Source organism: Seriola lalandi, unplaced genomic scaffold (assembly GCF_002814215.2).
Source record: "Seriola lalandi dorsalis isolate HSWRI2012SDOR001 ecotype SW California unplaced genomic scaffold, Sedor1 jcf7180002054921, whole genome shotgun sequence".
Lineage (NCBI taxonomy): Eukaryota > Metazoa > Chordata > Actinopteri > Carangiformes > Carangidae > Seriola > Seriola lalandi.
This window is the reverse complement of record NW_019525473.1, coordinates 926,041-942,877: the sequence shown is the minus strand read 5'-3', so window position 1 is coordinate 942,877 and position 16,837 is coordinate 926,041. Positions and strand designations below refer to the sequence as shown.

Below are 16,837 nucleotides of genomic sequence, written 5' to 3'. Positions count from 1 at the left end.
AAATTTACTCAGATAAAAGTACAAAGTGAGTCAGTTAAAATGTTGAAAAATGTTAAAGGTTGATAATGATGATTGTATGACAAAAACATCTATAGGCTACCAGGCATAAATGCATGAATATTTACAGTGGTATTTGAATGCATATATTGTATATCATCTGTGTTATGCCCCAGTCAAGGCAAAGGGAGCGCAACATAAGAATAAGGAGGTTTTTCCGCCCTGGGCCCCAAAACCGAGGTCACACACTGAATCGCAAGGCGATGAGGTAATTTATTATTATAAATAAATAAAACAATGACCAAATACTGAAAGTTCAGGGTGAACCAAGGCCAAAACAACAAATAGAAGAAACTATCTCCCCCCAAAAAGTGCTAGCTATCCCTGGGTGAAAACAAATGACAGTGACTAAACCTCCGTAGAATAAAGCAAAAACGAGAGAAAATACCTCGAAAATAAAATGGCAGTTCACCCCTACAGATACAGTGGTATTAACAAAATGAATCTATTCAATCACCAGGATAAACCCGAAACTATTTACGATATTTACGCCGTCGCAATAGGCCAGACAAAAGATCAGTGCAAACACAGAGATCAGACGTCGTTACGGGGCTGGGGACAGAACCGTAATGCTCCAACCAGCAGCCGCCACTTCCCTGGTGAGGCGCGCAAAATCCAGCCAGTCAGGAGGGACCTAGAGGTGGGGCACAGGAGGCTCCCATCACACAAAAACACACTACACAGTCACAGCGGGAAAAACTGGATACGAGTTAAACAATACGGCACGCTAACAATCTGGCACGCTAAATATTGCATTTACATGGGGTCAAAGTGCATTATTTTGAAATTGAAGTTGTTTTGACCCGATGATACCAAGCATTTGAAATAACTCTTGTATATAGACCTTTTAGTTTTTGAGACACAGTCATTTCTGTACCATACGATACTTTGTCACATGTGGTTTTACTCGTTTTATAATTTTTCACAAAAACACTATTGTAAAAACGGGTTCCTAAGATCACATGTTAAAAAAAAGATATGCACTTAATGAAAGACCCTAAAAGGATAAGCGGTATGGCTAATGAATGCATGAACTAAAGAATAGAACTTTCAAAATTGCAATATCATTAAGTGGAATTTCCAAATCGCGGGAGCTGGAGGTTTTCTGATAAAGGTCAAATGTGTCACAACGTTGTTGTACATTGTTAGCACCATAAGCGTTGTGGTGCTACAGAAGCGCTCCAGGCCTACTAATCATCCAGATGTAAAGGAACATGTTCGTTTGGTACAAGAGCCAACAAAAACATCATCATCATCATCATTTTTACATTTTTTTCAGTGAAAATGAAATGCAAAAACGACCACTGGCAACAAAGAAGAAATTAAGACATGTAAATTGCTTCACATTTTTACATATAGTACCTTTATGTTTATTTATTTTTATTTTTTGGCAACTCTAAATCAGCTGGGTTGTATTTGAAAATAAAATAAAAGAGATCTGTATTAAGTCTGGTGACGCTAGTATGGTGACCCTTTAAGAATGGACATTTGCCACCGAACCTGACAGGCAGGAACATGATGGAAAGGGTTTGCGGATGTGGGAGGGAAGGGTATGATTTAGCCTGCTGCTATATACTGTAAGATATACTGTCAGAGTGTGCTGAGGGTTACATAAATTCATCGTGGACCACTCAGCTCAGCTGCCGTTCATGCAGTCTCAAGCAGTGTTGCTGCTGCTTTCTGTGCTTTCATTCAGTGAATGACCTCATGTAAACCATCCGAGATGCATGCAGCTCTCATCCACCGAACCACAATTCATCAAACACAGAGAACGTAAAAGCCGCATAGTAGCTGCCTGTCAATATATAGTAGATGCCTGAAATTTCATACACATAATTCTAATCCATTTCAGAGAGAGAGAGAGTGAAAAGAGGGGTTGAATCGAGCAAGATTTAGGTTTTTGGTTGAGTGTGTGTATGTGAGTCAAAAAGTGTTTCAAGACATAATAGGTAATAGCTCAATCGTCCTAATAGCATATCCAGAATCCGTTTTTGTCGGTGAGCCATATCAGTATAATGTGAATGATATCATTCTTGTGTGCTCGTACAATGTTTCGTTAACTCCCCCCTGGTTTAATCCAGCATGTGGAGCAAAGTATTGGCTTACCTCCAGCCCCTGTGGCACCAACATCCTACACAATGGATGAAATCACAGCAGCGCAGTCAGAGCTCCAAATCATACGACACTTTTGATTCAGAATCATTCAAACCATTTAATGTAACTTTCACCTTTCTGGGATGTGCTGGAGGTTGTGCCATTTTATTGGTTCGTGTCTAAAGTTGCTATGACACTAAAAATAAGTCATTGGCCCCTAAATCAGGTGGTTCTTTGACAGGGGCCTCTGAGGAGCAAATCAATAGCCTTATGTCATTGTCCCATGGTCCTGGGTGTTGATGGTTTCTGATAAATGATACTGGACTCATCCAGGAAAGGTTCGCCTGGTGGCAATGTTTTTTGTTCAATGTTGAAACCAACCCGTAATAAATCTCAAAGGGCTAATACAGGAGTCAAAATTGCCAGGGTGCCATGAATATTTCTGCATTTTCATGGCTGTTTGTAAATTTCAATTGTAAAGCTCTCAGGAAACTCACAACCCTTTAAACAAATACATTATACTGGATTCAACAGCTACATGCAAAGAAGAAGAAAAAAAAAAACCATCAGTCAGTCAGTTCATTTGAAGTCACATAAGGCATTCTGATGTGTCTCTGCTGCATGTTTAAGATTTTCATGCTTTGGGTTTCTGTGAGGAGCCATCAGGGACTCTAACTAGAATTACTATGCATATACACATGAAACCAAACTCATTCACATGTATTCACGACTGAAGCACTCTCACATACACAACTGAAAAACTCTAGTTAAACCTTTTACTTACACTACTGAAGAAAACACTAACTGTTGCAATGTTCTCATATACACAACTGAAATGCTCCCTTATAATATTGTGATGGACAGTGACAGCCAGAGCCAGAGGCCTATTGTTTTTTGGGTTGTCCATCTGTCCATACGTACATACAGTGTAGTAGTCTATGTCTAGGCTGAATCTGAATCAGACTTAAAAAAATATAAATATATTTTTTAACCATTTTAGCAACTGCATGTGGAGACAGTGACATTTTAGTGATATTTCTGTCAAAGATGAATCAGAAATTTTATTTATAATGAAGAGAAATCCAACATACCAGCAGCCTGGAATCTTTTTGTAGAGAGACATAGCTTCAGCAGTAACACAGCAGAAATGCAGCCAGTGTGAACAAACACACACACACACACACACACACACACACACACACACACACGTGCTTCTCAACAGCAGCTCAGCGACGGGAGCCGTGACGGGAGCCGCCACACTCATGCAGCGCAGGCAGTGTGTCCCTTGTTACCTTAAAGCAGCTAGAACTCACATTTTACACGAAAAATGTATCATGTGTTGCATATGTGAGAACAATGTTACAATGTCACTTATAGAGACCTATCACCTGAATCTCCCCTCAGCCTTATGGAGCTTTCTGGTGACTTTCTGCCATATAAAGATGGACGTAGCCTCTGTGACGTTACCCATTCTCTAAAGAGCGGTGTTGAAGTTCAGAGCGAGCTGCTTTGTCGTTGCCATCTTGGCAGTATCTGACTCCACCCCTAACTCCCAGCTAATCCAAAAATGTTCAAAGAGGTGGGGCATGTGTGGAGCCGAGACTTTGCTGCATACTGGTTTGTGGCAAGCATACGCTTACTCGCCTGTCACTCAAAGTGGACACGCCCTCAATTATTCAGAACTTTAAGCCTTAATGAAATGTAAACAGGTGAGTTATATAAACAGCTGTTGTGAAGGAGGAAATTAGTACTAGATACCGAAAGTGTTTTTGTACCAGGCTGTAAACAGACATTTTAACATGGGAGTCTATGGGGACTGACTCACTGTTGGAGCCAGACTCTAGTGGTCATTAGAGGTACTGCACACATTATTTTCTGGTCTGTAAATTTACTCTTTTGCTCAATTCTCACTGCTCTCATAAAAACGCTTTTAGTGATGTTTGCTAAAAGGTTTTTCCATCTGAATTTAAACTCCACTGTGATATCTCATGACAGTGATAGCTCGAGTTTCAGGATGTGTTGTTTGTGTGCATCATAAATACAGCAGCTGAAGTCACCACACAGTGGCCCCTGGTCTCTGGGGTTCATGTTGCTGCATCGAGCACATAATTATGTCAGTGCTGGATCCCGTCTCACCTTGATTCTTGAGGGGGGACTTTTAATTTCAACAGGTAATTCAGTAATTCATCAAGTGTTTATCAGACCTTTCTGATTAAATTTCAGGTCCACCGACTATGGAGCAACGTACCAGAAGCTGAATGACAAAGTGGGAGTAAAGACCATACTCAGTTATTTGTACGTGAGCCCTAACAACAAGAGAAAGGTAATGTTCTTCTTTTGTTATTTCCTTTGAATTTGATAATTGTCTTGATGGTGTGAGTTGCTTTTGTTTTCTCATCACTGTTGGTCTGATACACAGTGTGCCAAGTCAAATACAAGCAGACATATTGATGTTGTCTGACTTATCATTCTCTGTTTGGTTCCTGTCTCTCCCTCTGTGACTTTCTACAATATCAGCAGTAGTTCATTTATTAACTAATATGTGGAATCCACATTTAGCTGAGAGCAAATAAAATACTCTCCACTTTCTAAAATGAATAGCCTCGGTAAAGTTTCTCTTTTTCTTTCTGTCTTGACTTGTCTGGCTGCATATCTGTCAGTTGGTGTCAAAAGATGGTTATAACCATCTGTCTGTGTTCACTCCACAGTCTCACCTCTTTACATGACTCTAATCAGAGAGGGTCATTTTCCCTGAGTTAATTATTGTCTAATAATGAAGATGAAACGCAGCCCCACCTTATTTAAGCGTCCCAGTCGCCCACCTGATCGAGTTAGGTGGTCTGTCGGTAACGGGGACATCCCCGAGGTCAGGAGGAGGTGTTGAGCCAGCTGATGAGACAGAGATAGTGAGTGGAATCTGAACACAGAGAGAGCCACCATTGGCTACACAGGCTGGAAAGTCCTTATGTTGTTATTAGGGGATGATTGAGATTCTGTTTCAGTCAATATGAGATATATTACAATTGTAATTATCATAGAATTTTCGCTATAATTGACTTATTTGCTTCAGTTCTGTTGAAATATTTCCAATTATACTTTTAAACTATAGGTCATTGAGTGTTCCCGCTGTCTATTCATTGTGTTCTGCTTCGGCCGGTGGGCGGGTCCGGCGGTTTTGCGAGAGGTTTTGGATCTCTGAAAAATTGTAATAGGATCTGACAAGGCCTGAGAGGAATAAAGTCTCATGATACAAGTAAAAATAGCTGCATCTTTAATTGGGCATTCAGAATGTTGTTGACTTGTTACGGGTCCCAGAAACGGTGCCACAGCAAGAAAAATGAAATTCCTGCAAGATACAGGTAAAGTTCAGCAGCAATGAACACACAGAGCAGCCAGTTCACTCTCCAGATTGCATCTCTAATTTTACGGCCCATACACCCTGATGATATCTTTGTGTACATAAGTGTATATAAATGTCCACACAATTTTAAGTGTACTTAATACTGTTCCCTACGTCAGGCAACATAATGGTACACAGTCACCTATGCGTAAGTGATTTAAGGCTACTATAATTATAAAGTGCAACTAACAGCATTATTAAACTGTTCTTGAAACAAGCTACATGCAGCTGTCTGAGATTATAGTGGACAACTGCACTTGCCCTAATTATGTTCATTAACCACATATTTGCAGGGCTCTCAGTGTAAGACACACAGACTCTAGACCTACAACATCCATATTTTTTCAAGTAACTAACATTTTATGTTAACGAACTTTGTACTCTTTAAAATGTACTTATGCCCAAAGCACAAAAACATAAAAAAATAAAAAATAAACTTAGCAACACTCCAGCAAGACTACAGAAAACCCATGTTCCGCGGTGACAGCTAGCTTGCCTCCCAAGTCTAAACCTGCTGCCTGAGGCTGTCGCAGGGTTTCCACACTTTTATATTTCCACATAAATGCTCAAAATAATGTCAGAAACTCCTACGAAACTGCAAATAAAAGTTTTTCAAAAGTAGGTATCGGTAGTTTTTTACCAAGCACTAAGCTGCAACATACAGGTAAAGTTCAGCAGCAATGACGACGCAGAGCGCTCAGTTGGCTTTCCAGTTTGCATCTGGGGTGTGGGCGGAAGTTCCCCCTTGTGGCAACCTGGGCGCGACTGCTCCCATGCCAACAGTTCCACCTGAAGTGCTGCTTCACTGTCCTTCTCTACAGTCCACATTTGAAAATTACATAGAATATTTATTAATAATTTTCCAGGCGGGTGACATGCCCTTGAAGTCACTACAAAAGAATACTTGACATATAAAACTGAAAAGTAACACAAAAGAGGTCACACGTTTTAGGGTGTGCCAGAGACTTCAAATCTTCATCGTGCTGGAATTTGTGCCTGTGACTTTGAGAGTGTCACATTTTGGATAAGAAGCAGCAGAGACTTGTTGTCTCAGGTACTGGTGAGATAATGAAATGCAATCCAGGAAATCCCGTTTGAGTAACAGATCCATAAGTTTTTGAGTCTTATCAGATGCCCAAACTCTCTGAGACTGGATTCTACAACTGTAGGAAGTTATCATCCTGGCAAGTTTTACTGTCTGTACGTCCCATTCTCATGGACGCATTGTCTCAGTAATGCCCTGAGGGAACTTCTTCAAATTTGGTACAAATGTCCACTAGGACTCAATTATGAACTGATTAGATTTTGGTGGTCAAAGGTCAAAGGTCAAGGTCACTGTGACATCAAAAAACACGGTTTGGGCCTCTTGAATGCGACATCTCAAGATCACCTTGAGGGAATTTCTTTAGATTTGGCACAAACATTCTCTTGGACTCAAAGATGAATTGATTATATTTTGAAAGGTCAAAGCCCAAAGTTCAAGGTCACGGTGATCTCATGTTCTTGTGAATGCAATACATCAGGAACGCCCAGAGGAAATTTCATTACATCTGGCACAAACATTCACTAGAACTCAAGGATGAGCTGGTTAGAATTTGGCAGCCAAAGGTCAAAGGTCACCTCACAAAACACATTTTTGACCATAACTTACAAATTCATAGACAAATTATAAAAGAATGTAACTCGAATGTCTATAAGGAAAAAATGAAGTGATGACATTTTATATCTTAAAGGTCATTGGTCAACTTTACTGTGACACTATAATGTTCTGCAAAACCACTTCTGGCCATTATTCAGTGCTGTAACCCAGGAAGGAGAGATTGTGACCATATCTCCTGCTTGGCAGAGGAGCACAACCACAAGGCCGGTAATTCTAGTTTTACATTTTTTGTTGCAACGATCATCGAGATTAGCAGGACATCATTGACATTCCAAAACAACCTAGCAATTTGCTTTGTTGGTGTTTGACTGGCGAACGCAGCACATTGTCAGATGACATTGTATTGCTTTCTGGCAAAGGTGGAGCCAGATTCAACCTTACTACAGGACAACCGTGCAAATTTTTTCAAGAGCACCCTGCATTAGCACCCAGACTGTGTCGACAGAGTGGCCTCACTCAAGTGAATGAGTGGGCTGCATTTTTTCACAGAGAGATAATATGTGCCTGACTGTGGCTTTAGTCAACCCTACTGAATTTCATTGTGGGCCTTTTTCAAATATATACATACATGTATGTATATGTGTTTTCTAGACATCATGGCCTCAGAAAAATAATGACTCCTGTCTTCCTGTGTGAACTGTGAAGAACCCTTCTGAAGTGAACAGGAAAATGATGTTGATTTTTTGATGTTTGATGAATGGAGGTTTTGAACAGAATGATTAAGAGCCAGGTAGTTTTTTTAATCAGAGGTGTCTCAGCATGTTTGGATTTGGAGGAGTTCACGAGGCAACTTCTCCCTGCAGGCTTAAAACTAATTAAAGGCAGCACATCAGCAAATGGTGAGTGTTAACTAATTTTTCTGTGCACAGGTCCATTATGGCTCTGGTCCATTAGTGGGTTTGGGCTTTTATTTTTTATTTTTTTGTCTTTTAACCATGGGTACGTTTTGGGTACATACAAGACAGTTATGGGTCCAAACATTTTTTGCCTTTTCCTTGTTTGAACTTGTTGCATCCATCTGGTTTTTAGAGCATCTGGAGATAGAGTGTGTGGTGATCACAGGTTCTACATCGCATTGTTCCCAAAAATGATTCTTAGACATTAGTGCAAAACAGTCCATACAAATCTAGCAAGAAATCACTGCCACCTGATTCTTAGTAAATACACTAAAACCTGACAGTTGTTTTACTCCCTTGTGGCTTTTACATTGGCTTTATTTGAGCTGCTATTATGGCTAAGTATGGAGCCTCTATGATGTGTCAATAAAGCACCCAGTGAATTGAATTAAAGTTGAGAGAGGCAGACTGGGGTAGAAATGAATTTCTTTGCCATTGCTTATAGACTGGATTAACAGTGCATGTTCCGTGAGACCATGGCGAAGCCAGTGGAGAGGTTTTTGAAGCTTTTCTAGCAGCACTGCGGAAGGAACAACAGGAAAGCAGAATAATCTCTGAGTCCAGGGAACCAGGTAGCTCAACAACACCAGGCCTCAGTTTAAACACACAGAGCAGCGAGCAGATGAAGACGTGCAAGCTACTTGACGGGTTGTGAATATCTTTTCACACACAGGGGCAGAGAGAGAGAGAGAGAGAGAGAGACACTTGGAAACACTCTCACATACACACAGGGATGCAGACAAAATGACACATGCTCTCCATCAGGCTCTCACAAACACACATAGTGTTTTTGTCCATCTGCTATCCTCCAATCCATCTCCTATCACAGCTCACTTACATTCACTCACATACAGGCACACATGCTAATTATCTTTGTCTCACACATGTTCACACCCTCTCTCTGAGGCTTATTTCTCTCGCTGACTCATGGTGTCCCCATGTTGCCAAAGCATGACATTTATAATGATTTAGAAAATAGAAACAAAGCTCAGTCTACAGCGACACTAGAGGCCCCATGAGGCTATGATAATTATGTGCAAGTGATTTAAAAAAACAAGACTAGGTCAAATCCTAGTATATGTCTGTGGTCAAATCCTGATTTTATAACTGTTAACATTAAAGACAAAGACTGAGCTGTGATTTCAGCTGTATTTTGTTCTTGATACTCTTCTTCTTCTTTCTTTCTTTCTTTCTTTTCTCCGCTATAATTGTCCGTGCAGCAAAAACTACCAGAGAAAAAATCTGCAGATTGATTGCAAATTCCACGCACTACTCAGCCACAAAAAATCAAACGAATTGCCTGATGGGTGGTGCTATAATAATGAAATATACGTTTGTGCAATTTTTTTTTGCCATTTGTGATTTCTGAAATCTTCTGCATCTCTGCTCAAAGGTCTTCTGCTGTAGGAAGGTTTCACTTTTCACCCATTTTCAAATAATCAAACGTAAGCCCAAGATGAACTAGTCCGAGGCCGTTCATCTAATTATGAAACTTGGTCTAAATCATCCACTAAAAACGCTGATGAAAAGTTATCTAAAGTATTTCACTTTGTCAATCTGTTCTGAAATGACAAACTTTTAAACCTGTGTTGTTAAGATCAATTTTACACAATCAAAATCAGCTAATGCTATTGTAACCAAACCCGGTGTACGTCTTGGGATATTCTGCCTCTAGGGGGCGCTACAAATGCGAAAAGTTTGTATCTACGCATCGGCTGCATGGATTTGTACAAAATTCGGCCCAACACTTTCATTTTTTGCTCAGTGTTGGATACACAGTCACCAAATTATTTGATGATTCTCCTGAAACCAGTAGAATGATGCGTGGTTTTTTTTCCAGGACTTTTCACACCAACATTTTGACCATTTTAAGTGAAACAGACAAAAACACCCCAGTTTTGCACGTGAGGTCATGCCTGCCTTAACTTGTTTGAGCGCAGGTTTGTGTTTAATAATGCAAAAGTGCCTGTCCCCTTCCATTTTTGCTGATTTTATTGTGCTGCCGATTATATTTTAAAAAGGATAAAAATTGCCATTTTTGCCCATCAGCATTCAACACAGTGACCCCAATAATTTTGAACAACAACCCAACTGTCACACTCACAGAGCTGCTGAAGTCCTCTGCAGAGACGAGAGAAACCTCCCGGAAGGACGGACAGGAACACTCCATCAATCATCTGCCTTTATGTTAGAGAGGTTATGCGGATGCCACCTCGAGTAAAGCTCACTTGGAGTTTTTCCACATGGAATTCAAAGCACTCTGAGAGAATGAGGAAAAAGATTCTCTGGTGTGATGAGACAACATTTTAACTACTACTTTTACTTTGAATTGCAAACACTATGTCTGGTCAACGCCAGACAGTGCTGTGAAGCATGATGATGGCAGATATCATTGCTATGGGTTGGTGTTCTCAGCAGCAGGGACAGGGGGGGGGATGGTTTTACAGACTTAAACCCCATAAAACATCTGTGGAGAGACCTGAAGATGGCAGCTCACAGATGCTTCCCATCCAATCTGACTCTGCCAGGAAGAATGTGATAAACTGCCCTAAGCCCAGTTGTTCAAAACTCGTGGAGACTAAGCCAAGAAGACTTGAAGCTGTAATTGCTGCCAGAGGGGCCTCTGTGAAGCACTGAATTAAGGGTCTGAGTACTTTTGTTAATGGGAAAATACATTTTCACTCTCGCATTATGGATTATTAAATGTAGATTGAACTGTAAAAATTTGATCTATTTGAAATAAAATGTGCATCACAATAAAGTGTGAAAAAAGTGAAGAGGTCAGAATACCGTAACTGTAGCAACTGTATATGCCTCGTGTCAGTCAAAGTCCATTTGTCAAGGTAATTAAAGCCTCACTTTTGCTAGATGTCACAAACCAATGACATGAGCACCCTAACCCTAAGTCCGAACTATGGGAATCCTATAACAGTGTTGCCCATTGTTTCCAAAGGAAAGGAGCTGAAGCCTGCTCAAAAAGTTGCTAGATGTCACTAGGATACGTCATGAGGTAATTTTTTGTGACATAACATAACATGGCATATTAATAAAGAGAATGACTGACTCTTACTAGCTATTATTATTATATTTGAATTTATTATAATCTTCTAGACAGTGTATCTATAAAAAATTAAAACATTAAGAATAAAAAGAGAAAGAAGGACAAAAATGGGGATTGGTCGTTAGATTCACACATTCACGGATCGTTCATGTTTCTGTCAGGGCAACAATTGGTCAACTGAACATGCTGCTGCTCTCCTCCACCAACTCTTAGTCCAGAGAGCCACATGAGAGCACAGATCACTGAGTTATACTGTCAACTCTCTTCAAGAGACAAGAGCAAAATATTCCTTGGATTTGTTGCTGGCGCTCTTTAGAAGAAAAAAGTTACTAAAGGTTTGTCAAAAATCATCAAATCTAGTTAGAAAATTGGCTAAATTTCAACATTGTCATCAATTCTTGATTTCTGTCAGATGACATGGATGCAGCATTTACAACCATCATGTTAGCCTGCTTATTTCTAGCATTTATGAAGTTGACATGTACACAGTTGGACACATAAGAACGATAACTGTAGTTAAAAGGGTATGTTACTGTGACTTGGTGGTGATAAGCATGATATTATCATTTTAGCATGCTATTATTCTGGTAGCGTTAAACTCAAAGTAGAGCTAAGGCTGACATGAATTCAGTAACTAGTTTTAGAGCTATCCAGTTATCAACAGTTGGATCAGGTGTTGGAAAACATTTTAAGAAGATTTTAAAGGTCCAATATAGTCCAAAGGTAGATTTCCATATCTATATAAAGCAAGTCTAGCTCCTATATTAATACTGTGAAAGTATCAAAGCCTCAGTCCACAGAGAAATGCACCCAGCCTGTATTCAGAAACTGAGGCTTAAAACCAGCTGTCAGGACTTCTGTAACTTTGTGATGTCACAACAAAGCAGTCACCGCCCTCAACCATGCCAATGGAGACCCACTATCTTAACAATAAAGCTAAACAAGACAAAACACAACTTAACATACTGCTGTACTATACAACCTCAGTATCTTAATATCTCATCATAATATCTTAAACAAAATATGGTATACACACATAATAATAATAATAATAATAATAATAATAATAATAATAATAATAATAATAATAATAATGATAATAACATACCTTTCTTCTCTATTGAGTTATTGAGTCATAAGTATTTATTTTGAGTGGATAATGAATGTGTGCAACAAATCTAATGGTAATCCATCCAGTAGTGCTGTTGAGATATTTCACCCCAGACCAAAGTGTCTAGGGTGACAGATGGATGGAAAGGCATCGCCCCCCATGCTGTTACTGCAGCTAAAATTAAATACAGCTATATACAGAGAAAAAGATTTTACAAGCAAACATGGAGGAACTTTCTCACACTCAAACACACACACACACACACACACACACACACATACAAACTCTGTTCTTCCCTCCCACATGCAGTTAATTCCAAGCACACACACACACATTCTTGTGAGAGAGGGTAGCAGAGATTGCAGGCTCATCACTCTTGCTGTCTCCTCCGGCATGGTGCCATGTGACCGCCACTGGTGGCAGACAAAAGCCCCTCTCTTCACACAGTAGTGTAAAGTAAATCAGCCCTCTGTGGCTGCGGGGGAGAGAGGGAGAAAAGTACTGGAGGACGAGGAGAGGGAGGGAGAGAAAAACAGCGCAGAGAGCAAAAAAGAGAGAACGTGAGCAGGAGATACGAGAGGGGGGAAAGAGACAGCAAATAAACTGACAGAGAGCAAGTGAGCATGGAAGAATGGAGAGGGGAGGAAAATTAAAAGAAAAAAAGAAAAAAAAAAATTGAGTGATGGCCCAGGGGTCACCCATGGAGAAAATAGACTGACAACACAGCAATTACATCAATTTTCATATTGTGGCTCCATGCTGAGCCTGTACATGAGAGAACACAACTCAAGTACACATTAGGGGAAACGATTTTAGGTTTTAGCCTCAGATTTTGTGCAAGGGCAGAATATTACAGCAAATGGCTTGGGATGGTGAGTGCTAGGGAAAAAAAAAAAAAAAGCTCACAGATTGCAGTCTCATACAAATGGTTATTGCCTCTAATGGTTTGAAAACAGGGATTTTTAAGGAGAAGCATATGAGTGACAGATGGATTCAGTCTCTGCTGCTTTACTCTCAGTCTTGGGTTTCTCTTTAAGGAATACATAACTGTTTTTTTTCCTCATGAACGTATATTGACTAAAACAACAATCGGGACTCAAGTGCTTTCACGGCAACAGCCTCAGTTGTGTTTCTGTGTGTGTGTGCGTATGTGTGTTTGCTTGTCTGTGCGCACATGTGTGTTTGCATGCATAGCATTCAAAAACAATTACGGCCTTGTGCAGCTCAGACGGCATCAACAGGCAGGTGGGTGGAATATGAATTCACCTCATATGAGACCTCTTCCACTGTCAAGCTTCAAAGACTTTTGTTCATTGTCTCGCTTTGGATACAAGCTCCGACTTAAAAGTGAACTTTAATATTTCATATCCTCGAACTGTTCTCAAAATGGCAATGACAAAAAAAAAAAGTCGAGCAGAAAGACAAACAGAATTCATAAACTATCAGAAAAAAAGGAGAGTGTCCAAAGACGCTCACAGCATGATGCAAAAGCTTGGAGGAATTTCATACATAAATACTCAACATTTCCCTTACGGGATGAGTCGAGATGAATTCATGTGGAGTGAGAACAACCTGATGATGGTATCAATAACAAAGCATCTCTCTTCTCACATCAGGCTTTTATAATAATTTACAATATTTGCCTTTATTACATGATTTACACTCTACAAATTCCAATTATCATGTGATTGACTTGATGTTTAAAATTCAGATTTGCATAGGCCTGGCCCCTCACCAACAAAGAAGAAATGTTTGGTTGACAACTTGTTTTGAATGTAGGGATGAGATAGTAAGGGTAACCAGGATCCAGACATACACATACTCTGCAGTGACTAATTAACAAAATGGCTAGAAAATCAAAGGAGTGAATAAACGAACTGCTCAATGCTCAATTTAATTAATTTATTTAAACATCAATAGCAGATTATAGAAGTTGGACTTAAATATGGAAAAGCTAATCAAAAATGGTGGCTAATAAAGTGGTGGAAGAACATAATAACAACGAGTCAAACGAGCCAAAAGGAGAAAATGATCCGTTTGTTTTTTATGTTCCATGTCCTTCGCTCTGGGTTGAAGTTGTTTTCTCGGCATTGGATCCAGGTTTTCACGGCTTCTTCCTCGATCATGCTGTGAACCATAAATGCATTGCTGTCGATTCCGAGGTTCAGGTGCTGGGTGGTTGTTTTTTTTTCTGACTGTCTGACTTATGTGAATTAAACGTAAAGTAGTAAAACTTTGACTGTTGAGAACACGTAGCGTGAGCGCGAGTTTTTCTTTCTTCTTAAAGTTGTAATTCTCAAGATTTCAGCCCTGGTTGATTCGTATGGGCTAAAATGAGACTCTCCTCCTGTATTACACGAGCCCATAGGTCGTCTGTGCAGCAGGTTATTATGACCTATAGTTACGTTTTGTTGCTAGGCGACATCTAGTTGACGTAGTAATTATGACAGGACCAAAAGAAAAAGTGTGGTGATGTAGTATAAAGAGAGACAAAGTCCACGTCAGGAGGAGGTCGTGGTGGATGGATGAATACGTCACAGGAGATTGGTGTTCGATTCCCATGTGAAACTAGCTGTTTATATTGTAACCACGACAACAAGGATCGTCTAATGTTAAAGTAGTACTTATCTTAACCAAAATCACGATCCTCTCCTAAACCTAACCAAGCCATGACCATTATTATAGTAACCATGGCAGCAAAGGTAGGTACACCGCTGTTGGCACAGTCCGCGTGTTCATTACTGTAACCATGACAACCAAGGTCCGGTACTATTGATGCTGTGGGGGCGCTATTTCAGAAGACACTCCTATGGGTCGTATCAGAGGGGTGAACAAAACGACCTGTCTGGTTGTTCAGGTTGGAGCAGTTGTTGGCTCAGGAGGTAGAGCGGGTGGTCCACTGATCAGAATCAGGTCGTGGTTCGATCCCCGGGTCCTCCAGTTCGCCTTCGAGAAGTCCCCTTCTCCTCCGATGGCTGTGGAAAGTGCTGTGTATGAATATGTGTGTGAATGTGGCTTTTGGGTATAAAGCAAGTTGATAAGACTTGAAGTCACTGCGGCCCATTTACCATGTTCCTAAATGATTATATCATATATAATTACAAATCAACAGTCCATCGTTCTAACATTACTCACAGGTGGAGCGCGGTCGCGGACCTATGACTTACCGGCGCAGCTTTTCTAGCTTTGGTCACGTGATGCTACTCAGCCAATCACTGCGACTCAAGGGGCGAGAGACAGGATAAGTAAGTGGGGGAAGTTGGATATAAGAGGCCAAGAAAGAGCAAAGTTAAAGCTGTTAGATTGTTTACACATGTTGAGATAGTTTACTGTAAAAATGACTGAGACTGATGAGATGCGAACTGGAGATCGCTGACCAACAAAATGGATGAACTCAAAAACTGGCGAGCAGTCAACGCGAGTATCAGGAGTGCAGTGTGTTTCTGTTTCACAGAGGCGAAGCTGACAGGAAACACAACTGAGCTATAGCCGGCTGCACGCTGGTCTAAGCGGACAGGGAACAACAAAGGGCTTTTTCCACTTTAATGCTTTTAATGTGAAGCAGTGGTAGAACGAAATGATGCTTTTGCTTTTGCATTAACTTAATACAGCTCTAAAATAGTGTATATTTTTCTGTGAATCCCTTGTGTGTCTGTATGTGTGTGTGTGTGTGTGTGTGTGAAATTTGAATCCAGCACATGAAAACAGAGGAGAACAGGGCTGCTGCATAAAAAATAAAAAAAAATCAATCGTAAACAGCACACAACATTTTATGACTTTAAAGTACCGAAGTCTCAAAAGGTTTCAAAAGTGGATTTAAAGATTGTCTTCCACCACCACTCGCCTCCTTTGCTGCTTTGCTGAGAGGGAGTATTTTAAAATTACAGAGTTCATAATCAATTTATTAAGTCTATCTTCTGTTTTCTGACAAGCTGTTATATAGTAATAAGTAGAAAATCATTCACACATCTCAGGCTTCACGAAAACATTTCCAAACCTGCTTTGGTCTTTAATAAACACTGTGTTTTAAGACATGCTTCTGCATGACGGCACTCATCAGAGAGAAACTTCACAGATTTTTCCATCACATCAACTAATGGATCAGTTGAAGACTCACACTTAATTAAGATTTGTTTATTTGGGGACAACTCTAAAATGAACAGATGTACTGCTGTATCAAGATGGTATCAATGAAAAAGAGATATTCAAAAAGGTAGGAAACCTTATGTTGCACCTTTGTTAACATTTTGAGCAGAAACCTTCGTGGAGATTTGTCCTAATTTCACCAGATTATACCTGGAACGATACCACCTGGTGGAAGAACAGCAGACTGATATCAACACATCCTCTAACTGCACATTGCACAGCTATAAAGGAGGGAAAAGGGAGGTGAAGTGCGTCTTTGTCCACTCTCTTTTTAAAGATATATTGCAAGCCAAATGAATCTCAGCGAATCAGCCATGCTTTGCTGGCCGGAACACCGTGCACACACCGCACGACACCGTGTTGGTGGTAACACAGTCTAACGGGTGATGGTTTCGTTTGAGGTGGTGGTGGT

General features: G+C 40.2%; 1 protein-coding gene across 2 annotated transcripts in view; it reads left to right on the top strand.

Moving 5' to 3' along the window:
- The window catches only part of sorcs1 (sortilin-related VPS10 domain containing receptor 1), a 168,018-nt gene that overhangs the window by 88,208 nt on the left and 62,973 nt on the right, over window positions 1–16,837 (top strand). For both annotated transcript variants that reach the window (XM_023431397.2, XM_023431396.2), the window contains exon 3: window positions 4,375–4,474. In XM_023431397.2, coding sequence (XP_023287165.1) covers window positions 4,375–4,474 — 100 coding nt within the window. The remainder of the gene's footprint in view (window positions 1–4,374; window positions 4,475–16,837) is intronic.